This window comes from Cnephaeus nilssonii (genome assembly GCF_951640355.1).
Source record: "Cnephaeus nilssonii genome assembly, chromosome: 9".
NCBI classification, from domain to species: Eukaryota; Metazoa; Chordata; class Mammalia; order Chiroptera; family Vespertilionidae; genus Cnephaeus; species Cnephaeus nilssonii.
The window spans coordinates 92,938,664-92,965,944 of record NC_137080.1 but is presented as its reverse complement, the minus strand read 5'-3'; the positions used below and the strand labels follow the sequence as shown (position 1 = coordinate 92,965,944).

At 43.2% G+C, this 27,281-nt stretch overlaps 1 protein-coding gene across 1 annotated transcript in view; it reads right to left on the bottom strand.

The window, feature by feature from the left end:
- Positions 1-27,281, bottom strand: part of NUDT3 (nudix hydrolase 3) — a 100,351-nt gene that overhangs the window by 4,702 nt on the left and 68,368 nt on the right. Inside the window, exons 3-4 of the mRNA XM_079780012.1 lie at positions 11,450-11,494; positions 10,338-10,422 (exon numbers count right to left, since the gene is read on the bottom strand). Coding sequence (XP_079636138.1) covers positions 10,338-10,422; positions 11,450-11,494 — 130 coding nt within the window. The remainder of the gene's footprint in view (positions 1-10,337; positions 10,423-11,449; positions 11,495-27,281) is intronic.

Here is a 27,281-nt window from a genome sequence, read left to right as displayed (position 1 = left end):
TGGCTGGTGTGTTCAGTGGTTAGAGCATTGGATCAAACACCAAACAGTCATGGGGTCGATTCCAGGTCAAGGACACCTGTCTGGGTTGCAGGTTCAATCCCTGACCCTAGGTTGGGTACATGCTGGAGGCAACTAATCAATATGTCTCGCTAACATCGATTTCTCTCTCTCTCTCTCTTACTCCCTCCCTCCTTCCTTTCCATTCTCTCTAAAAATCAATGGGAAAAATATCCTCAGCTGAGGATTAACACCAAAAAATAAATTTAAAAACACGTTTAATGGCAGTCCATTATAACCATTTCCCTATCACGGAACATCAATATACTGTAATTTTAAATAATACTATAATTAGAAAAAAATCTTTATCTCTGTTTTTCTCTTTTTAACTTCTCAGGGGGAAGATCCTTAAAATTGAGATTATAAGAATAAAATATGCCCTAACTGGTTTGGCTCAGTGGACAGAGGATCGGCCTGCAGACTGAAGGGTCCCAAGTTTGATTCAGGTCAAGGGCATGTACCGGGGTTGCAGGCACATCCCCAGTAGGGGGTGTGCAGGAGGCAGCCGATCGATGTTTCTCTCTCATCGATGTTTCTAACTCTCTCCCTTTCCCTTCCTCTCTGTAAAAAATCAATAAAATATATATTTATATATATATAAAAAATAAAACATTTCACTCTAAAGGGCTCATGATACATAGTGCCAAAATGCTTGCCAAGATGGCTACCGCAGCCCCCAATCCCACTGTGTGTGGTGCGCTGGTCTCACACACCCCAGCCAGCACTGTTTCCTTTTGTTGGTCACTGCCAATTCTTTTGGTGAAAACCAGTATCTCGTTTAGTTTTCATTTCAAATTACTATTTCAATGTAGCTCTAACTAGTGTATATATAATTCTATACCCTGCTTTTTTCATTCACCAACACTATTTTGTAAGCACTTTCCCATGATAATAGCTCTTGTAAGTATGTGTTTAACATCTAACATTCCTTCAGATGAATGTACCTTAAAACACTTCTCATTCACTGAGTTGTACAGTTAGGACCCAATTTTTCATCTGAAAAAGGCTCATCTGAAGGAAGGCTCATAGATATAAGATCTTGGGTTAGGAACTAAGATAGTGGCCTGTACTTGCCGCCTCCCACAACCACATAAAAATTACAACTGAAATACAGAACAATCACTATTCAGAACCACCTGAAATCTGGCTGAATGGAAGTCCGACAACTAGAGAAGTAAAGAAGAAAGCACATGCCCTAGCTGGTTTGGCTCAGTGGGTAGAGCGTCGGCCTTCGGACTGAAGGGTCCCAGGTTCAATTCTGGTCAAGGGCACATGCCTAGGTTGCGGGCTTGATCTCCAGTAGGGGGTGTGAAGGAGGCCGATCAATGATTCTCTCTCATCATTGAAGTTTCTCTCTCTCTCTCTCTCTCTCTCTCTCTCTCTCTCTCTCTCTCCCTCTTCCTTCCTCTCTGAAATCAATAAAAATATATTAAAAAAAATAATAAAGAAAGCACATTGAGACTGGTAGGAGGGGCGGAGGTGTGAAACAAGCTGGTCCGGCACCCATGTGTGGCATTTTATTAATCTGAAGGGATATCTTCAAGGCCTCCCATGAGAAGCAAGGGGTCCTAGCCACACACCAGAACCCTAGCCCAGGTTTCCAGTGTTGGGAAGAGAAGTCCCCGTAACTTTGGACTGTAAAAACCAGTGGGGATTGTGGCTGATTGATATGTAAAGTGCTGGAGTCCCAGGTGTTCCCCTTAAAGGGCCCTAGTACTTACTAGTACACCATCCCACTTCCTCTGAGCTCCAGCGCCAGGCGGCTGCTTTTGGGGAATCCAGGGACATACAAGAGGAACTGGACTATCTGGCATTGGGGCAGGAACTTGGGGGTGACTTTCTCCCAGATAGGGGTACTTGCAGGGGTCATTGTTCCTGTGCTGGGACCTCTCCCCACAGCAGAACTGACTGGCAGCCATATCTGAGTTTCCATCAGCTTGGCCCACACTATTCACTCAGCCCTGGTGAATCCCTGAGACCCCGCCCCATCCAATTTGCAGCCCCACCGAAACTGTATGCAGCTGCTTTACCATATGAATGGCCTGTTCTGGCTCAAGCTTCAGACTTTGCTAAAATCTCTCAAACAAGCAGCAGCTGGTGTCAAAACTATCAATAAAAGGCCTAAGACCCGGCACTAGCACCAGCTTGCCTTGCTTCCCAATATAAGTAGCAGCCATCTGCAGATCTATCTGTAGCTCTTGCCAGGTGGCTCCAGGCAGTGGCTGACTCTGCACCTCCTGGGAGGCCCCAGAGCCAGTGCACTCAGTGAACAACTTCAGACCATACCAGATTACAACTCTACACAACCACAAGTGACACACTCAAGGGGCAGACTCAGTGAGCACCAAAACCCCACTGAAGCAAGTCCTGTGTCTCCTGCACAGCAGCTCTTCCATTGTAGACACAGCTGGTCCTCACAGCTAATTGGCTTGGAGGTAAATTCCTCCCAGTGAAGCCAACAGCAATCAAAGCTCAACTACAATAAGACTGTGCACACAGCTCACACAGGGGCACACATAGAGTGCCCAGCTCAGGTGACTGGGGAGGCTGAGTCAGTGGCCCTACAGGACACCATTCCAGGAGACATAACAGCTCTACCTAATACATAGGAACAAACACAGGGAGGCAGCCAAAATGCGGAGACAAAGAAATATGTCACAACTGAAAGAAATGGAAGCAAGCAAACTATTGGATACAGAGTACAAAACAATGCTTATAAAGTTACTCAAGGATCTTAATGAGAGCTTCAAGGGACTTAGTGAGACTGTCAAGGATCTTAATGAGAGCTGTAAAGGAATTAATGAGAGTGTCAAGAGACTTAGTGAGACTTACAAGGATCTTAGTGAGAATGTCAAAGACATGAAAAAGGAACAGTCAGAAATTAAGCATACACTAACTGAAATAAAGAATAATTTACAGGGATTCAACAGTAGAGGATTCCAAGAATCAAATCAATGATTTGGAATATGAGGAGGCAAAAACCACCCAATCATAAGAGCAAAAAGAAAAAAGAATCCAAAAATAAGAAGATAGTGTAAGGAGCCTCTGGGACAACTTTAAGAGTACCAACATTCAAATTATGGGGGTGAGACCAAGAAATTGAAAACCTATTTGAAGAAATAATGACAGAAAACTTCCCCTACCTGGTAAAAGAAATAGACTTACAAGTCCAGGAAGTGCAGAGAACCCCAAACAAGAGGAGTCCAAAGAGGCTCACACCAAGACACATCATAATTAAAATGCTCAGGGTTAAAGACAAAGAGAGAATATTAAAAGCAGCAAGAGAAAAACAGTTATCTACAAGGGAGTGCCCATACGACTGTCAGCTGATTTCTCAACAGAAACTTTGCAGGCCAGAAGGGAGTGGCAAGAAATATTCAAAATGATGAATAAATAGCAAGGACCTACATCCAAGATTACTATACCCAGCAAAGCTATCATTTAGAATTGAAGGTCAGATAAAGAGCTTCACAGAATAAGGATAAGAATAAGAATAAGAACAAGAATAAAAGAAAGAAAGGAAGAAAGAAAGAAAAAAAGGAAGAAGGAAAGAAAGAAAGAAAGAAAGAAAGAAAGAAAGAAAGAAAGAAAGGAAGGAAGGAAGGAAGGAAGGAAGGAAGGAAGGAAGGAAGGAAGGAAGGAAGGAAGGAAGGAAGGAAGGAAGGAAGGAATAAAGAAAAAAAAAGGAAGAAGGAAAGAAAGAAAGGAAGGAAGGAAGAAGGAAAGAAAGAAAGAGGAAGCCGAAACCAGTTTGGCTCAGTGGATAGAGCGCCGGCCTGTGGACTCAAGGGTCCCAGGTTCGATTCCGGTCAAGGGCATGTACCTTGGTTGCGGGCACATTCCCAGTAGGGGGTGTGCAAGAGGCAGCTGATCGATGTTTCTAACTCTCTATCCCTCTCTCTTCCTCTCTGTAAAAAATCAATAAAATATATTTAAAAAAAAAAAAAAAAAGAAAGAGGAAGAAGGGAGGAGAAGAAGGAAGGGGAAAAAGGGAGGAAGAGGAAGAGAAAGATAAAAAATGGACAATAAAATGGCAATAAATATATATACTAGTATATCAACAATTCAATCTAAAAATCAAATAAACGAATAAGAAATGTAATGAACAAAATAAACTGATGAATAAAATAGAATCAGAGGCATGGAAACATGGAACAGACTGATGAATCTCAGAGAGAAGGGGTGAGGGGGTGTGTGGGAAGAGATTAACCAAAAGATCTTTATATATATCAGAGAGGAAGGGAGAGGGAGAGACAGATAGAAACATCAATGATGAGAATCACTGATCGGCTGCCTCCTGTACATCCCCTACTGGAGATCGAGCCTGTAACCCAGGCATGTGCCCTGACGGAATCGAACTGTGACCTCGGGTTCATATGTTGACACTTAACCACTGAGCCACGCCAGCCAGGCTAACCAAAGATCTTGTAGCATATTGACATTACCTATGGACACAGATAATAGGGTGGTGAAGGCCTGGGGTAGGGCAGGGAATGGGTGGAGGGGGCCAATGGGAAGGAAAAAAGGTGACATCTGTAATACACTCAACAATAATGATTTTAAAAAAAATGAAGGCTCATAAACTTATTCCCCATTTTTTAATTTTTTAAATATATTTTTTATTTCAGAGAGGAAGGGGGAGGAGGGTAGAGAGGTAGAAACATCAATGATGAGAGAGAATCACCTCCTGCATGCTCCACACTGGGGATCGAGCCTGAAACTTGGGCATATGCCCTGACCAAGAATTGAACCCTGACCTCCTGGTTCACAGGGTGATGTTCAACCACTGACCCATGCCGGCTGAGCGTATTCACCATAGTTTAGATGACTTCATCAGGGTCAATTCTCAGGGGTGGGAGCACAGGTGAAAGGCTTTTTGGGTATTAATAGTGCAATGGTACCTTAAAAATTCCTATCACAGTGTGACTCCTGCCAGACAGAGGGCTCTGTGGACAGGCCACGCCACACTACCTCTGTCTCCCTCTCAGCCCAACCCCAGCTGTCCAGGAGTCTATTTTTAATTACTCCCCATTGAATTCCTTTACTTAAGCATATTGCACTCTTACCAGACACAAAGCCATGGAAAGCTAAAGGGCTATGAAATGCCCACATCAACAGTGTGAGGGGCCTGGTAGCAAAGCACACACTAACAATAAAGGGAGAGGTTTTGGCAAGTGTTTTGTCTGTTTGCCAACCTAAAACAGAAATTAAATCAATATTACTTTCCTAGAATATACATGTGTACAGAGGGAAAAGATTAAACCATGACCCAACCATTAAATCACCTCAATTTTTAGTTCAAAGACATGAATACAATAGTAATCTCAGAGATCAAAGCAAACAGCTCTTTAGGAGAAAGCTAATCTAATAAAAGCGTAATATGCTTCTATAATAATAAAAGTATAATATGCTAATTAACTGGACGTCCTTCCGGAAGAAGCCGGGGCTGTGAGGGAAGCCCGGGTCCTGGGCCAGAGGGAAGCTGGCGCCGGCAGCAGGGGGAAGGAAGGCCTACTCTTGCAGAATTTTGTGCATCGGCCTCTAGTATGGATATAACTGGAAACTACTTCCACTACTCTGCATCTACTAATGGCTCTGGAGAGGAACTCACACCACCAGGCCAACAGTTTTCTCTGACAAGAATAAGCAGCACAAGGTCCCGCTCTCACCTGGGGGTTCTGTGGCCAGCAGTGGGCCTGGCGTTGTGGAGGAGGATCCAATCTGATTTTAGTAACATTTCCTATTTTTATGGGCCATGTTTCTATTTGTTGACCATGTACCCAACTTCAGCTTCCTTTTATACATTTCAAAATACAGCAAACCCTCGATTTTGCGGACCTCAATTTAACAGACTTCGGATTTAATGGACAGAATTTCTGGTCCGAATGTCATATGTGAAAATTAACACCCTGTTAATTTTAAAATGCTTTTAACGAAGATTTGCTTATAATTAAATTGACAGCTTATTTTTCGTATTATTTTTAACAAATTTTAGCAAATAGGCCATATGTAGAAAAAAAACAAAACACTGTAGTAATTTTGCCAACATAAATATTACATACCTACAACTATAGTCTACTACATATTTACATCCAAGAGTCACTGCTGATAAACAATGTTTGGTGAATGATTAGCACATGATCATACTGATCTGATCATACTGCATCTCAAGGTAACTGATTCTGTTGTGTGGCGTGACTTTCTGTAGCAGTTTTTTGTTGTTGCTGTTAATCCTCACCTGAGGATTTTTTAAATCCTCACCTGAAGATATATTTTCCATTTATTTCTAGAGAGAGAGATGGAAGGGAAGGAGGAGGGGGAAAAAGATAAAGAAACACTGACATGAGAGGGTTACATCGATTGGCTGCTTCTTGCATGCACCCTGACCAGAGCTGGGAAACCTCCAACTGAGGTACACGCCCTTGACCAGGTATCAAACCCTAGACCCTTTGGTGCACAGGTCGATGCTCTAACCACTGAACACACCAGCCAGGGCCCGAGGATATTTTTCCCATTGATTTTCAGAGAGAGAGTGGGAGGGAGGGAGAGAGGGGCGGGGGAGAGGGAAAGAGGAAGGAGGTGGGAGAAAGAGAGAAAAACATTGAGGTGAAAGAAATTCATTAATTGACTGCCTCCTGCAAGAACCCTGACTGGGACTTGGGATTGAGTCTGCAACCCAGGTACGTGCTCTTGACCAGGAATCGAACCTGAGACCTTTGGAACACAGGATGATGCTCTAATCGCTGAGCCACACCTTCCCGTGTTCTGCAGCAGTTTTAAGCCCTGCTGGCCGATGTTTGACTTGCACTAAGCCATGCCCCAGCCATGTGAATTTGTTTACTCAAGGTGACTGGTGAGTGGACGCATTTACTGAGCCTATTCAGTATAAGTGTAAAATTACTGTAATACACATAGAAAACTTTTCTGTGAAATTAAACTTTTCATACATACTTAATTTTAATTACACAAATGTGTTTACATAAGTAAAAACAGGTAAACTAACTCATTTGCCAATTTTTTAAACATATGCCTTTGGAAAACCTACTTTATTATATAACAGACTTTTGGCTTTAACAGATACCACCTCGCCCCAATTAGTCTGTTATATTGAGGTTTTACTGTACTTTCACAAGTTCAAAAATAGACATGCTTGTTTTATTAAATACTAGAGGCTCGGTGCATGAAAATTCATGCACTGGGGGTGGAGGGGGGGGGTCCCTCAGCCCGGCCTGCCCCCTCTCACAGTCCAGGAGCCCTCAGGGGCGAGAGGCGACCCAGCGACCAGGGGAAGGCGACGCCCCCATCACACCTCTGCTGCTGCCACTGCCAGCAGTGCAAGCCTCGGCCGGCCCTGGTTACCTGAGCCTCGGGTGCCCCTGGGAGGCTGGGCAGCCGCCATCTGATGCTTGCCTGCGCCTCAGGCCGGTGCTGGGGGGTTGGGGAGCTGAGGGGACTCCAAAGGCAGGCGCGTGGAGTGGCTGGACCTGCCTGGGGACGGGCCCGGCCGTGCCATGCGCCTGCCGCCCCAGAGGGGCTGAGAGGCCTGGACGCCGCCATCTTGTAGCTGTGGGCACTGCCAGCTTTGAGGGCATGGCAGTCAAGTAGCATATTCCCTCCTTATTGGCTGTGGGGCCGCCATCTTTGCGAGGGCGTGATGGTCAATTAGCATATTCCCTCTTTATTAGATAGGATGTCCTCCTATTGCTCAGCTGGCATGGCTTAGTGGTTGAGCGTCGACCTATGAACCAGGAGGTTATAGTTTGATTCCCAGTCAGGGCATATACCTGGGCTGTCAGGCTTGATCCCCAGCAGGAGCATGCAGGAGGCAGCCAATCAATGATTCTCTCTCATTATTGATGTTTGTATCTTTCTCTCCTTCTCCATTCCTCTCTGAAGTCAGTCAGTCTATCTATCTATCTACCTACCTAGTGCTAAGTGTCTGTCTGTCTGAACGTTAGCTATGATGCGCACTGACCACCTGGGGGCAGACACTCAACACAGGGGCTTCCATGATGCGTACTGGCCATTTAAAAATAAACGGCACCATGGACCTGGCACCAACAAACCATCACTCGGCTTCCCCCAAGTGGGACACAGGCCCCGCCACCACCCCAGAGTGACACCCCACCATATCGCAGCCAACGCTGCCAAGACCCCATGGCGCAAAATGCAGACCACAGCCCAGCCCAGCCCAGAAACGGTGGCTGTGGGCACTGGGTAATGATGTCACATAGCAACGCCTGGCTTCCTCTCCCTAGCGACTAACCTCCTTGGAGTTTCTTCAGCCCAGGAACTCGACTTGCTTTATAGCCAGGTGCAAACATTTCACACTTTAACCAGATGTCTGTGAAGTGTTTTCCCGTGCCTCATCTCATTTGATCCTCACAGAAGTCCTGGAGTAGATAGGAGACTTGGGGGAATCCTATTTTCTTTTCATTTGCCAGAAAACAGAGATTTAGAAAGCTTAGAAACTTGATCCGACTGAAGAGAAGTAAGAAATGGTGGACCTTGAAAATGACTTCAGGTTTTCTCACTGTGCAGAATATAGTCAAACACTGTGTCAGTTAAATATTTTACCCTTTGTTCTCCCTGAGTGATCTACAATAATAATCTGCTTTGTGTTGATATTTACTGCTGTGTTGCTGACAATTACCTGAAAGAGAAGTTGGAGTGCTTCACTGGGCTGGAAAAAGTTTAGCTAAGTCAGAAAGCAGGTCTAATTAAGCAAGTTTATTCTATATACACAAAGGCTAAGTTGACTTGTGCATGCGTGATACATATAAAGTTCTCGCTGGCGCCAATCGCACGTGTGTACTTCGATCTGTCATTGTCTATCACGAATTTGGTTGACAATTCTATTATTGAGAAAGGGCGAATAGCGATATTAAAGTATTTCTTCTAATTAATTTCCTTTCAATGTGCACGAATCTGTGCACTGGGACACTAGTATATATATAAAAGGCTAAGTGACTGACCATCTGTCCATCCAACCAGCCAGTACATATGACCGCGCACTGGCAATTTAAAAATAAACATTGACTCGTGCATGCATGTGTTTCAATCTGTCATCGATCGTGAATTTGGTTGTTTTTGTTGACATTCTGAAGCTGAAAGAAAGCAGTTTCATCGACAGAATATGTCCGAAGACCAACTATTAGCACAACTGTCGGTTTGATACTGGCCTCCCATTTAAATTAATTAGAAGACAGTTTCCTGTGATGCCAGCATTTGTGAATGAGTATTAATAAATCACAAGGACAAACTCTAGATGGAGTAGGAATATTCCTACCTGAACCTGTTTTCAGACATGTTCAGTTATATGTTGTTTTCTCTCGAGTTCAAAGAGTGTGTGACGTTAAAGTTGTAAATACTTCATCACAAGGGAAATTAGTCAAGCACTCTGTGTTTTTACTCTTAATGTGATATACAGGGAAATATTAGAATAAGTTCAATCAATTTATCAGTCATTGTTTTTATCAATGTTTTTATATCATGTTTTTTATATTATGTCTTTGTTGTTATTATTATTTATTTATTAATCAATTTACATATTATTTTCATATACATTTTACTAACTTTTTTCATCTCTGACACTTCTATTTTTTAAAAAAATATATATTTTATTGATTTTTTTACAGAGAGGAAAGGAGAGGGAAAGAGTTAGAAACATCGATGAGAGAGAAACATCAATCAGCTGCCTCCTGGGGATGTGCCCACAACCAAGGTACATGCCCTTGACCACACTCGAACCTGGGACCCTTGAGTCCGCAGGCCGATGCTCTATCCACTGAGCCAAACCGGTTAGGGCTCTGACACTTCTATTATAGAGAAAGGGAGAGTAGTGATATTAAAATATTTCTTCTAATTAATTTCCTTTCAATGTGCACAAATCTATGCACCAGGCCACTAGTTGTATATATATTTATATTTATATATATATATTTTAAAGAAGATAAATAATAGGAGGATATTTTTTTAAATTGATTTCAGAGAGGAAGGGAGAGGGAGAGAGAGAAACATCAATGATAAAAGAAAATCATCGATCGTCTGCCTCCTGCATGCCCCACACTGGAGATCGAGCCCACAACCCAGGCATGTGCCCTGACCAGGAATCGAACTATGACCTCCTGGTTCATAGTTTGATGCTCAACCACTGAGCCACGCCAGCCAGGCAATAATTTCTCTTCTTATCAGGCGCTTGTTTCTGGTTCTGAGTAACACCTGTGGCTGCGGCAAGGGCGGCTGTGGGGAGCTCTTTGGAGGCATCTGGGATGACTTACCAATGTTAACTGAGTCCTCCCAATCTTCCAGCACCTCCGTGACAATGAGCACATAGACATACGTTCTGTGCTTCCTCTCCTGGTTCTGAGGGCAAAGAGAGGAGGACAGAGGGAGGGTTACTCCTTACAGAGCTGAGATGACTTATGCGAAGTGCACTCTCACACTTATGTCCAGAGAGGTTATGTCCACAGGATTCCTTTTACTTCCCACTGTCCTACAGTCAAACACGAACTAGTACCAGATGGGCTATTTGAAATAGGCTACACTTGCATTTGAAGGTAAGCTCCTTGGCTGGGTTTCTAAAGCCAAGGCTTTACTCTCTTTTTTCCTTCCGTTCCCTTAAGTGCAACTTCATGTAAATGCTGTGAGCAGGAAGGTCATGACCTCTCAAGAAAAAGGCACCAAGTAAATTTAGGTAGCTGGGCACCAGAAAGAAAAGAGACTGTGGATGGGCAGGGTCTCATCAGTGCAAGCCAGTGATTATCTCTTTTCCTACTAACCTCTTTATTCCCTGCTTCTCACTTCCCTTCCCCTCCCCTCCAAATCTCTACCCCAGTAGATTTCCTTGTTTCTCTCTCTTTTGCTATAGCTGCTTAATCTTCCATTTTCCCTCTGTCTTCTCTACCCCTCTCACATCTTAGGAAGAAAGGTAGAGAGATAGGGATGGGATAAATAATACTTACAAATAATATTCTAGCTGTTTGGAGGAGACAAAGACTACAATAGACTGAATATTTATGCCTCCCCCCATTCATATGGTGAAATCACAGTCCCCAATGTGATGGTTAGGAGGTGGGGCCTTTGGGGCGGACCCTCAGGAATGGAATTAGTGCCCTTATAACAGAGACCTAGAGAGCAACCTCTGTTTTCCACCACATGAGGACAGAAACAGTTGTCAATGAAGCAGGAAGCAGGTGCTCAACCAGACACTGAATCTGCTAGTGCCTTGATCTTCCACTTCCAGCCACCAGAATTATGAAAAATTGATTTCTATTGTTAATAAGCCTCCTAGTTTATGATATTTTATTACAGCATCTTGGATGGACTAAGACAAAGATATATGTGGTTATTAATACGATACCAAATGTACCAAAGATTTTAACAGACTTACCTCAAAAATTCCAACTAATCTTCCCAATGTCCCTTTTACTCCAGCCTGAAAAGTGGGAAAAAAATTAACACTGATGTTGTTTATATTGCTGTCTCATTCTGAATCTTCTGAGCAGTTTGAAATAGAAATGAAAAACAAAAGGACATATTTTGGTGAGAATCACACCAGGGTTTCATGTGTCACTGACAAGAGCATTTCGTCTCCTCCCAGGCTCTCCCCACATTGCAAAGCTGGCCAAACAGAGCAGATAATCAAGGCCATGGATTAATTCACTCATTTATCCATTTGTCCAACAAATACACACTGAATGCCTAATCTGAGCCAGATAACACCGTGTACAGGGATATAGTGACGAACAGGCTAGAACAAAAGGGCAAGGCCCTTATCTGACTTGTTCTTGGATGTCTATGTGTAGTGTGCCCAGGACAGAACTCAGCACCTGGCAGGAGTTCAGTAAAACTAAGTCAACAAATACATACACCTGGTCATTGTGCCAGTGACAGCTACTGACAGAGATGCACAGAGCAATGTGAAGGTCAGACAGGGATGAGGAGCGACAACTTCAGACAGTGGTTAGGCATTTGAGTATATTCTCTCTATCTCCGATTATTTTATTTATTTATATATTTTTAAGATGTGTCTTTCCACTGTACTAGAGGCCTGGTGCATGGATTCGTGCACTGGTGGGGTCCCTTGGCCTGGCCTGTGGGGACTGGGCCAAAACTGGCAGTCCGACATCCCCCGAGGGGGTCCCAGAGTGCGAGAGGGCACTTTGCAAAGTTGCTGTCGCTCGGCAGCTCCTGCATTGAGCGTCTGTCCCCTGGTGGGCTTTGCAAGTCATAGCTACCAGCCAGTTGCTTAGGCTTTTATATATATACAGATTATATATGAATTAGAGCCCCAGTGCATGAAAACTCATGCACTGGAGCGGGGGGTCCCTCAGCCTGGCCTGCCCCCTCTCACAGTCCGGGACCCTAAGGGGCGGGAGACAACCCGGCGATCAGGGGAAGGCAACAGCCCCATCACACCTCTGCTGCTGCCACTGCCGGCAGCACAAGCCTCGGCTGGCCCTCGGTGGCTGGACAGCCGCTATCCGAGGTTTGCCTGCGCCTCGGGCCGCCCTGGGCAACTGGGGGCTGAGGCAGTCAATTAGCATATTCTCTCCTTATTGGCTGTGGGCGCCACCATCTTTGTGAGGGTGTGATGGTCAATTAGCATATTCCCTCTTTATTAGATAGGATTTTTCAATCTATTTCAATTTACTAATTTTCTTTTACACTGTATCCAGGCTAGTGTTATCCTATCTCTAGCCTGCATTTTATTTGATATTTTTAATTTCTATACGTTCTTTACATATCTGTCTGTTTCCATTACATACGATTTTATTTCCATGTTTTGTTCTTTTAAAATAGAAGCTATTCCTTTATTTATTTCTCGACCATCTGAATATATTTAAGTTCTTTGTCAGGCCATGCTACAAAATTCATTGAGTCTGAAGTGCATTCATGTTCCAGTTGGTGAAGGCTTACTTGTGAGGTGGCTTTCACCAGGTCTTGACCTTTAGGGCTCCTGCTCCAAGGTGACATGTGAATGCTGCAGACAGAGCTACGGAGTCAGAGGTGGGTTGGCTCCCTCCTTCAGTGTGCACTGCATCTGTGTCCTCTCCCTACTTAGGTCCACATCTTTCTGAGTCTCAGCTCCTGGTGTCCTTCCCATCAGGCCCTGGGCCCCACTCCAAGGGTCCAGGCTGCATTCTGCAGTGCCGCTCTGTTTCTGATCTATGGAGGATTACTTCATTCATTCATTCATTCATTCACTCACTCAACAAATATACACTGAATGCCTAATCTGAGCCAGATAACACCTTGCTCTTGAGCCAGGCTATGACTTTTTAGCTTTTGCTTTTTATATCTGTCTCTGCCAGGAACAGAAGGGGCCAAAGGTGAGCTAAAGATGAACCCCTGGAAATGCCATGGAATGCTCTAACTTGTTTTCTATTACTACTACCTTATTTGTATAATAACCTAAAAATTAAGACAAAAATATTTTCTAAACACAACACAGGTGCTCAGTAACTTTGTACAGAATGAACAAAAATTTAAAATAAGTACTCTATAAGTTTTTTTGTTTGGTTAATACTCACCCAAGGATATTTTTCCATTGATCTTTAGAGGGAGTGGAAGGGAGGGGGAGAGACAGAGAGAGAGAGACATTGATGTGAGAGAGACACATCAATTGGTTGCTTCCCACATGTGTTCCGACCAGGGTTGGGGATCAAGCTTGCAACCAAGGTATGTGCCCTTGATCAGAATCAGACCCAGGACCCTTCAATCATCGGGTTGACGCCCTATCCACTGTTCACTGAGCCAAACCTGGTAGGGCTACTCGAAAAGTTTTAAGAGATATTGAATAGAAGCAAAAGAAGACAATTAAAGGCCTAGACACCTGAGTGAACTATATTTTAAAATTAATTTTTGCTAATTATCTGTCAAGGAATTCCATTCCTTTCTCTTGCCAAGATGCCTGTTTCTTTTCCTAGTCTTTTCCCCATCCATTCTTGTCCCCATATGGCTTTCAGTCTACTTGAATGGAAATGTCTACCTTTTATTTAAATTGCTTCTCTACAGTTTTAGAAATAACTGCACTTTCACAGCCAGCTAAGACCAGCTAGATTGTACCTCATGAATTAAGCAGTGAAGCAGCCTGAACAACTGGGACAAGCTGACACACCAGCATGAGCTGGAAAGCCAATTCTGTCCTCTGATCCAGGCAGCCCAAGCCCACTCACATGTGTTCCCCTCACCCTTGTCACAGGTATGCATTGACAGGGCCAGGGAGTAGAGTTGTCAGGGTTGGGATGGGGGCGGGGAGCGGGTAAAGAAAAATTCATAGAGGTTCAAAGATTCCATCATTCACTTTTCTCTTCTGGAAAGTGGAGAAAGAGTTCTCTTTAGCAGTTATTGTGCAATTAATTTTTTTTGTTAATCCTCACCCGAGGGTATTTTTTCCAGTGATTTTTAGAGAGAGTGGGAGGAAGGAGCGGGGGAGAGCGAAGAGAGAGAGAGAGAGAGAGAGAGAGAGAGAGAGAGAGAGAGAGAGAGAGAGAGAGAGAGAGGAAAGAAACACAAATACTGGTTGCATCTGGCATGTGCCCCAATTGGGACTGACCAGGGCAGGATCAAACTTGCAACCCAGGTACATGTCCTTGACTGGGAATCAAACCTTCCACCCCTCAGTGCATGGGCTGACACTCGGAACCACTGAGCATGATCCCATGCACCCTGACCAGGGCACATGTCCCGGTTGCAGGCTCCACCCCCAGTATGGGGCGTGAAGGAGGCAGCTAATTGATTGTCCTCTCTCATCAATGTTTCTCTCTCTTCCTCCACTATCTCTAAAATCAATAAAAACATATTAAAAAACCCAAAAGTTCAGAAAATGGTCTTCAAATTTTAAGGGCACGAATCAACTTCATATTACGACAATTCAATATAATTTACTGCCAAAACCGGTTTGGCTCAATGGATAGAGCGTCGGCCTGCGGACTGAAAGGTCCCAGGTTCGATTCCGGTCAAGGACATGTACCTTGGTTGCGGGCACATCCCCAGTAGGGGGCGTGCAGGAGGCAGCTGATCGATGTTTCTCTCTCATCGATGTTTCTAGCTCTCTATCCCTCTCCCTTCCTCTCTGTAAAAAATCAATAAAATATATTTAAAAAAATATATATATAATTTACAAATTTTGTTTAATAGTAATTTCTGCATTCAGCATCAACATATAACCTGGATTTACTCTGTTAGGCGCAGTTGGGAAAAATTTAAAGGCATTTTCCTTTATAAAATTTATGCACTCTTATAAAATCCAGAGTAAGTCAAATCATACTGCCATCTGTACACTGAAATTTCAGTGGCATTTATTTTCACTTCTCATTAATGTTCAAGTTGTAGAAACTAACAGTAGTTTTATTTGTCTCTTAGTGTTTCTTTCGAGTTTTATATTAACACTTAGGGGATCTACTAGTGTAAATTTTACCTAAGGTGATCCTACCAATGATTCTATAGTAAAAAGCAAAGAAATATTCCTCTATTTACCAGTTGTTATTTATTTTTATTAAAAAATATATATACTTTTTTATTGATTTCAGAAAGTAAGAGAGAGGGAGAAAGAGATAGAAACGCCTCTTGCAGGCCTCACACTGGGGATGGAGCCTGCAATCTGGGCATGTGCTCTGACCAGGAATCGAACCCTGACCTCCTGGTTCAAAGGTCGACACTCAACCACTAAGCCATACCAGGCTGGGCTATTTACCAGTTTTTAAAATTGAGTCTTAGGCCTGGCCACGGTGTCTCCATGGTTGAGCATCGACCTATGAACCACAAGGTCACGGTTCAATTCCCAGTCAGGGCCAGGAGGCAGATAATCAACGATTCTCTCTCATTACTGATGTTTCTCTCTCTCTCCCTCCACTTTCCTCTCTGAAATCAGTAAAAATGTATTTAAAAATGTAAATAAAATTGAGACTTAGCAGTTTTCTTAGGAGGAGGCTCTTCTTTAGTAAGAAAGAGGATTTCAGTTCTTTAAAGTCGTAGTGCTGAAAAAGACAGATTCCTCATGGGCAAAGGTCCTCCATGACAAGGTTCACTATAACCATTTTACTTTTTCATAATTTTCCACAGTCCAACTTCCATCTACCAGCTCTCTCTCAAATGCTGCCGCAGCAATGAGGCTGTTATTTTTATCTCTCATGCGACTCTTGCATGTGGGTTGGGGTAGGTGTCAGGGTCACATCTGACAGATTTCTGGCCCAGACACTGGGGATAAGATTTGGTTCCGGGTACATGGAAGGTGGTCCAGCCAAGGTGCTGGTATGAGCTGTCTTTCTCAAATTCCTTTGAGGCAGTTCTAATGTCAATCTGTATGTCACAGGTTCCTGCTCCAGAGGAGACTATTTAAAAGTCCATCTTAGCAGGAAGACATCTAAATAGCCCTGGCCAGTGTTGCTCAGTGGGTAGAGCGTCAGCCCATGCACAGAAGGGTCCCAGGTTCGAACCTGGCCCAGGTCAGGGCAAGTGCAGGAGGCAACCAATCGATGTGTCTCTCTCATATTGATGTTCCTGTCTGTCTCTCTCCCCATCCCTTCTACTCTCTCTAAAAATCAATCAAGGGAAAAAATATCCTCAGGTGAGGATTAGCAACAATAAAAAAGAAATCCAAATAAATTATCTATTGGCCTTTATTATTCAACCATACTCAGGTGAACTTTAAAATATTAATTCTAGCACTTCTGGTCTAGTCAACAAAAATAATCTGAGCAAGTGCCTATTTTTTAAAAAGAAAAAAATCTCAGCCCTGGCCAGGTGGCTCAGCTGGTTGGAGCATCCTGTACAACAAAAGGTTGTAGGCTCAATCCCCGTTGGGGCACGTATGGGAGGCAACCTCATGATGCTTCTCACTCACATCAATGTTTCTCTCTTTCCCTTAAAAACAACTCAAATGTCTTTTTTCTTTTTATGATGTTTTACTGAAATTGGAGGTATTTATTTGCAAAGGGCTAGACCAACCAGGGAGACGTCCCTGTCTTTCCCTCTAGTTCCCCCTCTCCCCCGAGTGTGTACATGAGGATTGGGCAGAGACACTTTTGTGGACACGCACTTTGAGCCTGCCACTGAAATGAGCTCCCATCACAAAGAACCCTGGCTTTGCTGTGCAGTAAGGATGGGTACAAAGTGAACCATCACCTGCTGAAACCAACTTTTTACTCTAAGGTAGACATTTGGGCTGACACTGATGGCTGTCTAGCCCACAGGCACTCTCCCTTCCGCCTTGCTACTGGGAAGTCCAGATTCTGTCCGGTGAGAGCTAAGGCACTTGTGGAGTGGCACAGGGAATTCTACTTTCCTCCGCAGTGACCCACTTCTGGATAAATGGCTCCTGAGACGATGTTTCTCAGGGGTTTCTGGGAAAGATTTCCCACAGTGATAAAAAAGCATTGCACAAAAAGAAACCCTATACCTCCTTGCTTGTCAAGTGGGAACCTGAAACTTGGAGCTGCAACAGTCATCTTGTGATCCTAAGGGGAAGGCCAAGAGAATGAATCAATGAGAAGCTGAACCAAATTCTGACACCGCTGAGCTGCTGAAGCAAGGCGATAATGACCAACCTCTATCTTCTTACGTGAGAAAATTAACTGGTGCTGTTGGAGCCATATATAGTCAGGTATTCTGGTACTTGTATCAAAAAGCTTCCTGCTACTTCGCTTGATTTAAAAGGTAACTCTGTGAGACACTGGGTATCCAAAAACAAAAATTTTGCATGTTCACGGGAGCTCTAGTATAAACGTTTCCTTTATTAAATCAATTAAGCCCAGACCCAAAAGGAGCTCAGAGGAGCAACTCCAGTGCAAGTGTCTTTAGAGGAAGCCCCAAACCACAACATATGGCCTTCAATGCGCGTAACTTCCCGGTGCCTGCCAAACTCCCTGTCCCACAGGGCAGGAATCACAGTGAAGACAGATGGAAGCACCAGGAGATGGGAAGCCAGTGTTACGTGAAATCCCTTCCCAGGTTTATTTTTTAAAATGAAAAATTTCAAACATGAAAAAATAAAGAAAATAATAAACACTGAGCCATACGGGGTCCCTTCAAGATGAGTCAGAATCAGAGTCCTTACATTTATTTTCTATGTAGCAAACAAACTGTGTGCTAGGCAGTTTGCATTTGTAAGATGGATGAATTAAGAGGAAGTTGTTAGGTGGCATCTCAGCCAGGTAACTTAAACCTGCACAGGTCCAGTGGCTGTTGGTTAAAGGTGGTGGAGTCTCTAGAGGCAAGAGTTGCATTTATTATTTGCTGAAACCACTGTGAATTATACTGGAGTCCGTGAAAAAGTAATCTGTGGCTATACTTCCTAATGACTAAAACTCTTTCCTGGAATGTGGAGCTGGGTCAGAAAGCAAATACAACTGTTTTGGAACAGTCATCTGGACTCAATTCATTTAGCAGAATGCACTTGGCTCCTATCCCAGTAATTCAGTCTCTCTTCAGAGTTCCAACACAAACCAGCTCAAGTATAGTACTATATTCTCTATGAGGGGCAGATTCTAATCTCTACACTAAGCCACTGAATTAACTATTCATTAATGGGTAGCATTCAATGATGTGTGATAATGTAGACAGTTTATAAACTTAGTAAAAATATATCTTTTTTTAATTCCAGGTTTTAAAAAATTGGTTGAAAGGTAATTTAGGAGTAGTTATTTGCAGTAAAAGAGAGCTAATTTTTAAATTAGGTTCTCCGAATTTAAAGTTCCTAATAAGTTTAAAATAAGTAATAAACAAGAAATAATATATATCAATTATTTGACTAAAGAGTGATTTGTGTTTTTTTTATCCTCACCCATGGATATTTTTCCATTGATTTTGTAGAGAGAGTGGAAGAGAGAGGGAAAGACAGAGAGAAATACTGATGTGAGAGAAACAAATCAATTTGTTGCCTCCTGTACGCACCCAGACCAGGGCCCGGGCTGGGGAGGAGTCTGTAATGAATGACATGCCCTTGACCAGAATCTAACCTGGGACCCTTTAGTCCGCAGGCCAATGCTCTATCCACTGAGCAATACTTGAGCTAAAGAGTGGTTCTTTTAAAAAGCTGCTAGTGTTTGAGATAAACTATACATAAAGATGACTGAATTTACAAAAATGTGATCTACTTAGAATTTATCTATTGAAAGCAAGATATCCCTATTCATGTCTTAAATGATTAGCTTAGAGTAGCAATATTCAACCGGTGTGCCACAAACATTGTTAAAACATGCACTACCTGACTACTTAGTGAGGGCACTGGCTTCTTTTCCCTTAGGTTGTCACATTAAAAAATGGTAACAGCCAGTGCAACAACAGCCGTCAAGTGTGACTAAATCAAAATTATACCTATTTTGTTGTCAGATTGGCAAAAAATGTATCTTTTGATATGCTGCAGAATTTTAGTAATTAGTTTGTGTGTGCCATGAGATGAAAATAACTGCCTTAGAGAAACAAAAAATATTTAAAGTATTACCTCTGAGTCAAAGGAAAGAGAAGAAACATAATTCTAAAAATAAAAAAATTTTAACTAACAAATGTAGTAGTAGATTGACTAAGCATATTAATCCTTCTTCTTCCTAAGATTCCATAAAAATTGAAGTAGAGGAATAAGACTGGAAAGAGGCTGTTGAAAGAAAAGCGATTTCAAAAATTCCAAGAAGGTGCACAGTGATGAATGAGGATTGAAAGGTGAAGAAAGGCAAAGCAGCAGCTCAGCTTCCAGACTCTGGAGAGGTTCCAGGGTAGGACAGGGCAGGAACACACAGCGTGGAAGTGAGAAGGGTCCCGAAAGCCAAAGGTCTAAATACCAAACAGCCATCCCCACACATGGAGAATGGCCAGGAGCCAGGCCCCTGTCCCCCAGCCAACTCTGAGGGCTCTAACTGAAGCAGAAAAACGGCCGTACTGCAGCTTACTAGTATATACCTATACACACCCTGAGAATAAAGCCCTATTTTGGCATTCTTTTAAAAGACCCCTGACACATCAGTTTCACTTCCCTGCAGGTCACTCTGCTGCTACTGCCTCAACCATGACTGTAACAGGACAGCCAAAGATTTCCTGATCCAAGGAAAGTCACCAAAAGGAAAGAAAGATCAAAATAATCAAATGAAAACTGGCTCTGGTCAAAAGAAAAAATCAAGAAAACGTGGGGAAAATTAGTTCTTATCTTTAAAGAAACTTGAGAAGGTATGGCATCCTAAATAAGAACAAAATGTATATAAAAGCAACCAAGAATAAAAATGATAACACAGAACTTAAAAATGATAACTTGCAACTTAAAAATGATTAGTAAAACAAAACATTCACTAGAAGAGTTAGAAGTAAATAAAACTTCCTGAAACATAACAAAACAAAGGGATGAATATATTACTGGAAAAAAGTAAGAGTGAAGGCTCAAGCCCTGGCCGGGTAGCTCATTGGTTGGAGCATCATCCTGATATGCCAAGGTTGTAGGTTCCATCCCCAGTCAGGGCACACACAAGAATCAACCAATGAATACATAAATAAGTGGTTCAACCAATCCAGTTTCTCTCTCTTCCCCACCCCTTTTATCTCTCTAAAAAAAAAAAAAAAAAAAAAAAAGAGTAAAGGCTCAATCTAGACAGTCTACTATCTAATTAATAAAAATTACAGACAAATCACTGAGAAATTTCAAGATCTTAGGGATAAAAAGGACAAAACTGGTGATCTCCAGAGGAATAAGAATCACACTAGTATTAGGCTTATTATTCACAACACTGAAAATAATATTTTTAATTTTAAGGGAAAGTGATTTTCAATAAAAAATTCTCTTCAGCAAAACCTTCAGTGAGACATTGACTGGTTGACTCCCATACACACCCCAGCTGGGGATTAAACTTGCAATCTGCGTATGTGCCCTGAACGGGAATCAAACTGGCAACCTTTTGGTGTACAGGATGATGTTCCAACAAACTGAGCCATCTGGCCAGGGCACAATAATCTAGCTTTTATTTTTTTTAAATATATATTTTATTGATTTTTTACAGAGAGAAAGGGAGAGGGCTAGAGAGTTAGAAACATCGATGGGAGAGAAACATCGACCAGCTGCCTCCTGCACACCCCCTACTGGGGATGTGCCCACAACCAAGGTACATGCCCTTGACCGGAATCGAACCTAGGACCTTTCAGTCCGCAGGCTGACGCTCCATCCAGTGAGCCAAACCAGTTAGGACCTAGCTTTTAATTTAAAGGCAGAATTAGCAATTTTGGTTTGAAATGACAAAAAAATTCATTTTGCCAAATATCACTGTAAAGGTGAGCTTGCTCTTTCTAAAACATTTAATATTGCATATATTCAATTCACTCAATAGAGATAACAGTTTATTTGAAAGCAGCAAGAAACTACAACTACATTTCTCAATTTGCTGCAGAATTTCATCATGCATTTTTTTATTTTAGTCATTCTAACAGACATTCAGTTACCTTATTGTTGAATGACATTAAAGGTAATTTTTTAAAAAGTAAACATTTAAAAATTATTAATTTAGATAACAAAAATGAGTTGTCTTTTATACATATTCAAAATAAAAAGAAATGAAGGCTTAAATGGTATGTTTAGCTCTGCTTGACCAAAAGGGCAGCTTTAAACAGATAACCTCTTGATGTCCCTTCAACAATGTGATTCCATGACCTATGAAAATAAATTCCAATCAAAACCATAGTAGCTATAGCACAGGCATGCTCCCTCGGGCTTCTCAAGTCTAAAGATCTTCTCTGTGGTGTTCTCATGCAGCTTTGCACCCAGAACTGTGCTGGTCACACACCTATAATCGCTGATGGTCTTTCTTTCAGTTCTCATAAACCTCAGTGAAAGCGTGTCATGGAGGAGCTCTTGGTTGGAAATAATACTCTCAAAAAGTCGCAGTTCATTTACACAATGGAATACTAACTCTGCCATAAAAAGGAAGAAAAATTTACCTTTTGCGACAGCATGGAGGGACCTGGAGAGCATTATGCTAAGTGAGATGAGCCAGTCAGAGAAAGACAAGTATCATATGATTTCACTCATATGAGGAATTTAATGAACAAACTGAACTACCAAGCAAAATAGAGACAAATTCATAGATAGAGCAGGCAGACAGCTCTGGTGGGGGAGGAAGAGGGGAGTGTTGCGGGGTGGGGATGGAAGGATTGAGCAAGCAAGAAAAAAGAGAACTCATGGACAACAGTTTGGTGAGGGGGGGGGGGTGGAGGTGGAAGAAGGCATAGAGGGGATAAATGGTGGTGGACAATTCTATATATACTAGAGACTCAGTGCATGAAATTCGTGCATGGGGGGCGGGGTTCCCTCAGCCCAGCCTGCACCCTCTCCAATCCAGGATCCCTCTTGCAATCTGGGACCGCTGGCTCCTAACCACTCACCTGCCTGTCTGCCTGCCTGATCGCCCCTAACCACCTCTGCCTGCCTGCCTGATGCCCCTAACTGCTCCCCTGCCAGCCTGATCACCCCTAACCACCTCTGCCTCGGCCCCTGCCACCGTGGCTTTGTCTGGAAGATGTCCGGTCTAATTAGCACATTACCCTTTTATTAGTATAGATAAAAGCCTAAGTGACTGTCCAACCAGTAGCTATGACATGCAATAACCACCAGGGGGCAAACACTCAACGCAGGAGCTGCCGAGCTGCGGTGACTTGGCAGCTGCAGTTCTTGGGTGATGCACCCGGAACCAGAGAGGTGGGAGCCCAAACCACCCTCACCTGAAAACCACCCTCTCGCAATCCGGGGTGTGTCACCTGAAAACCACCCTCTCGCAATCCGGGACCCCTCGGGGGATGTTGGAGAGCCAGTTTTGGCCTGATCCCCGCAGGCCAGACATGGGACCCCACCAGTGCATGAATCCGTGCACCAGGCCTCTAGTCCATAATAATAAAGTCATAATATGCTAATTAGACAGGAAGTCCGGTCCCGATTGCTCAGCACCATCAGCGGGTGCGAGCAGTGGCTGCCGGCCCCAATTGCCCCTCAGGGCTTCTCTACTTCCCCCTGCTCATGAGGGGCAATTGGTGCTGGCAGCTGCCTCTCGCACTTGCTGCCAGTGACGGCCCCGCTTGCATCCGCTGCCGGCGCCGGAGCTGCTGCTTGCACCCACTGCTAGTGCCTGGTGCCAGTCCTGATCACTTGGTGCCATCAGCGGGTGTGAGCTGCGGCTGCGGCCCCAATTGCCCGAGGGCTTCTCCACCTCCCCCTGCTCCTGAGGGGCAACTGGGGCAGCAGCCGATGCTCGCACCTGCTGATGGTGCTGGCCCAATCACTCTGCGCCATCTGTGGGTGCGAGCGGAGCTGGCGCCATCAACAGTGGGAGTGGCGGCTGCGGGAGCAGGGCTGCTGGCAGACAGGGGACCCAGGGCCATGGTGGGAGGGGCCGGGCAGGGGCGCGGAGGATGGGCTGTGACCTGCCCCTGTGCCTACCCATGGCAGTCTTGCAGCCCACAGTTCCTTTCAAGGTGCACGAATTCGTGTACTGGGCCCCTAGTTACTATATAAGCCATTAGGAAAAACCAGCAGGCCCTGGCCAGGTTACTCATTGGTTAGAGCGTCTTCCTGATATACCAAGACTGTGGGTTTGATCCCTGATCAGGGCACATACAAGAATCAATAAATGAAATAATAAAATAAAATAAAATAAAGTAAAATAAAATAAAATCCAGCAGGATGGAGCCTCTCCTCGGGATTCAATGTGTAAGACTGTGTCAATACCACGGTGATTTAAGCAGAAGGAACAGCAAGTAGAAAGGCCCTGAAGGGGAAGGGGGCAGAAGGGGGCTACCAGTATGGGTGGAGCACAGTGAACTAGAGAGGAGGGAGAGATGAGGTCCCAGAGGGAGGCCGATTGTAGGCCATTCTAAGAGTTTCAGCTTAGAAAGCCTTCAAGTGATGTGACCTAACTGGATTTCTTTCACAGGGTCACTTTTCCTGGTGTTGAAAACAGACTGAAGGGGTTAGAGTGCAGGAAGTGAGGGTGGGCAGAGCAGTCAGGAAAGAGGTGATTGTGACTTGGACTACGGTGACAGTCACAGAGGTGGTGAGAAGTGGTTGGATTCTGGGTATACTAGTATGTATTCTGAAGGGAGAGCCAACAATATTGGCTGATAAACTAGATATTGGGTATGAGAGAAAAAGAAGTTAAGGGTAACTCCTAGTTTTGGGGGTTAAGCAAATAAAAGGATAGAGTTGCTATTCACTGAGATGGGGAAGACTGCTGGAGGAGCAGCTTTGGGAGAAGACAGTGGAATCCCAGGATTAGTTTCATATATATTAAGTTTCAGGTGCCCACTGGACATCTAAATCAGGCGTCCTCAAACTACGGCCCGCGGGCCACATGCGGGTGTTTTTGCCGTTTTGTTTTTTTACTTCAAAATAAGATATGTGCAGTGTGCGTAGGAATTTGTTCACAGGTTTTTTTTAAACTATAGTCCGGCCCTCCAATGGTCTGAGGGACAGTGAACTGGCCCCCTGTTTAAAAAGTTTGACCCCTGATCTAAATGGAAATACCAAGTAGGCAGGTTAAGGAGAGCTGTGGTTGGGGATGAATGGTCATCAAGTCATCCACCCATCTTCCTACCCATCCACTAACCACCCCCCCCGCAACCCCACCTACTCTGTTTAAAACCTTAAGACTGGATGGATCACTGAGTAGATGAGACAACAATAAGGAAAGAAAAGACTGAACTCCAGGACATTCAACCATAAGGAGGAATAAGCAAAGACACCTCCGATGCATGAGAAAAGTCAGGAACGTATGGAGTCCTGGAAGCCTATTAGAAAAAGTTATTAAATTTTTTTTTCCCCCAACAGTATTCTGCTTCCAGCCTGATTCTTCCAGCTGAATCCCCAGACATTATATCATGGATAAGACATCCCTACTGTACCTTGCCTGAATTTATGTCTCACAGAAACTATGACACAGCATGATTATTCCTGTTTAAGGTTTTCTTAGGCAGCAATAAATAATGGACTCAGTTTCCAAATCCATAACTGTCAGCATCACCAACAAAAGAATTCATATAAATAAATTCAACAGCAATATCCTTTAGTTTTCAGGCTGATTAGCACATTTGATGATTCTTCATGGATTACTTCTACTCATACCCTTTAAACTGTCTCAATGATCTCCATGTGAGCCATTCTTTCCCAACTACCTTACTGTCACCAATCATTTTATTAAAAAAAATAATTATAGCCCTGGCCGGTTTTCTCAGTGGTTAGAATGTTGGCCTGTGGACTGAGGGGTCGTGGGTTCGATTCCCAATCAAGGGCACAAACCCTGGTTGCAGGTTCCCCAGTCCCTGTAGGGGAGTGTGTGGGAGGCAACCAAATGATGTGTCTCTCTCACATCGATGTTTCTCCCTCTCTCTCTCCCCATCCCCCCTTTTACTCTCTCTAGAAATCAATGGAAAAAATATCCTCGAGTGAGTATTAAAAATAATGGTAATAAAAATAAATAAATAAATGAAAATTATAGTAATAGCAAGATCAGATTTCAAAGCTAAAAATAAACTTGCACCAAAAGCAAAAACCTAACTGAAGCCTTGCCATCTGCCCAGAGATGGCTTCTCTTTCATTTCCTTGCACCCAAGGAAAAGACAATACAGCACAGATTTCAGCAATTCTAATTTTAACCTTTCTGAGCACAAATGTGTCCCTTTAGAATTCCTTGGGGGATTGAGGCTATACCATTAAAAACTTTAAATAGTGACTTTTACAATTGCCTGATGGCTTCATATTTCTGCCCAGACTCTGAAAAAAAAGATGTGGTTGTAAAAAACATTTAGATAAAGAAAAATTTCTCATGGGGGCCCTGGCCAGGTGGCTTAGTTGGCTGGAGCATCAACCCATGCACCAAAAGGTTGTGATTAGATCCCTGGTTGGGGAACATATGAGCGACACAGCTGGCTGATGTTTCTCTCTCTTTCAAATCAATAAAAACATATCCTCAGGCGAAGATGAAAAAAACCTTCCCCCCCCCCCCCATTGGGCTTCCTTCTAGTCCAGTGATGGTGAACCTATGACACGCGTGTCAGCACTGACATGCATAGCCATTTCTGATGACACGCGGAGGCGGCCGCATGCCGAGGATGAAACATTTGCGAAATAATGTTTTTTCCTCAAAGTGACACACTACCCGAGTTATGCTCAGTTTTTTGGCGAAGTTTGACACACCAAGCTCAAAAGGTTGCCCATCACTGTTCTAGTCCCACATTCTTCCCCAAGAAGTAATCACTCTAACCAGTTTAGTGTTTTCTTTCCAGATTCCATTTGAAACATTTACATATATATAAATATATACAAATATGTTTTAGGACATTTTATTTTACACCAATCGAGCATAGTTTCCATTTAATCTCACTAAATGTCTTAGAGGACTCTCCATTTTGGGATATATAGATTTTTCTTTATTATTTTTACACTGCTGGATGGTAATAGATAATGTGAATGTGCCATAATTGAAGTAATCATTACCTTATTAATTGACACTTAGATTGTTTCCAATTTTTGCTATTACATTTAAAGCTGTGATAAACCTCTTGTACATGCTTCTTTGTGCTCATGAATAAGCATTTGTCTATAGACACTTAGAAATGAAAATGCCAGTCTAAGATGTAAACTATGAAGCACAGAGTTATAAGATTTGGTCAAGGCCTCTAAGCCTGTGGTGAGAGAGGAGGGCACAGGGCGGGGATAACAGAAAATGACAGCAAAGACAAAAGCCAGAAAACCCCTGCCTCCTCCTCTTTTCTATTTTACTTTTTTTACGAACCTCCCAGCTCACTTTCATGTCAATATTTGAGGGTAGTGTTGAGAAAAGTGTACAGACAAGAAGGAAGGCTCCCAGTAAAAAACACGGAAGGAAATACACCAAAATGTTACTAGTAGGAAGTATGAAATTTTTAAGTTCTTTTTACTTTTCTGTTTTTCAAAATGTCCACACTGAATAAGAATATACGGAAAAACATACTTAAAATTTACGTTACATCATCAACAAAAGAACTCACATTTTTTAAAAAGCACTTAAGCATCAGCCTGGAAAGTCATGAAAGCTTCCAGAAAACATAGCGACTGAGCTGAAAACTCAGAGGTGTGCCCAAGAAACGAGGGGACAGGGCAGCTGTCTAGCTGGAGGCAACCACGTACGTTATGTCCGTGTGGGGCAGGTCCTGAAGCGGGAAGCAGCTGCAATGACTGGGGTACAGTGTGCAAGAGAATACTGACATTTCTAAGGCTCTTA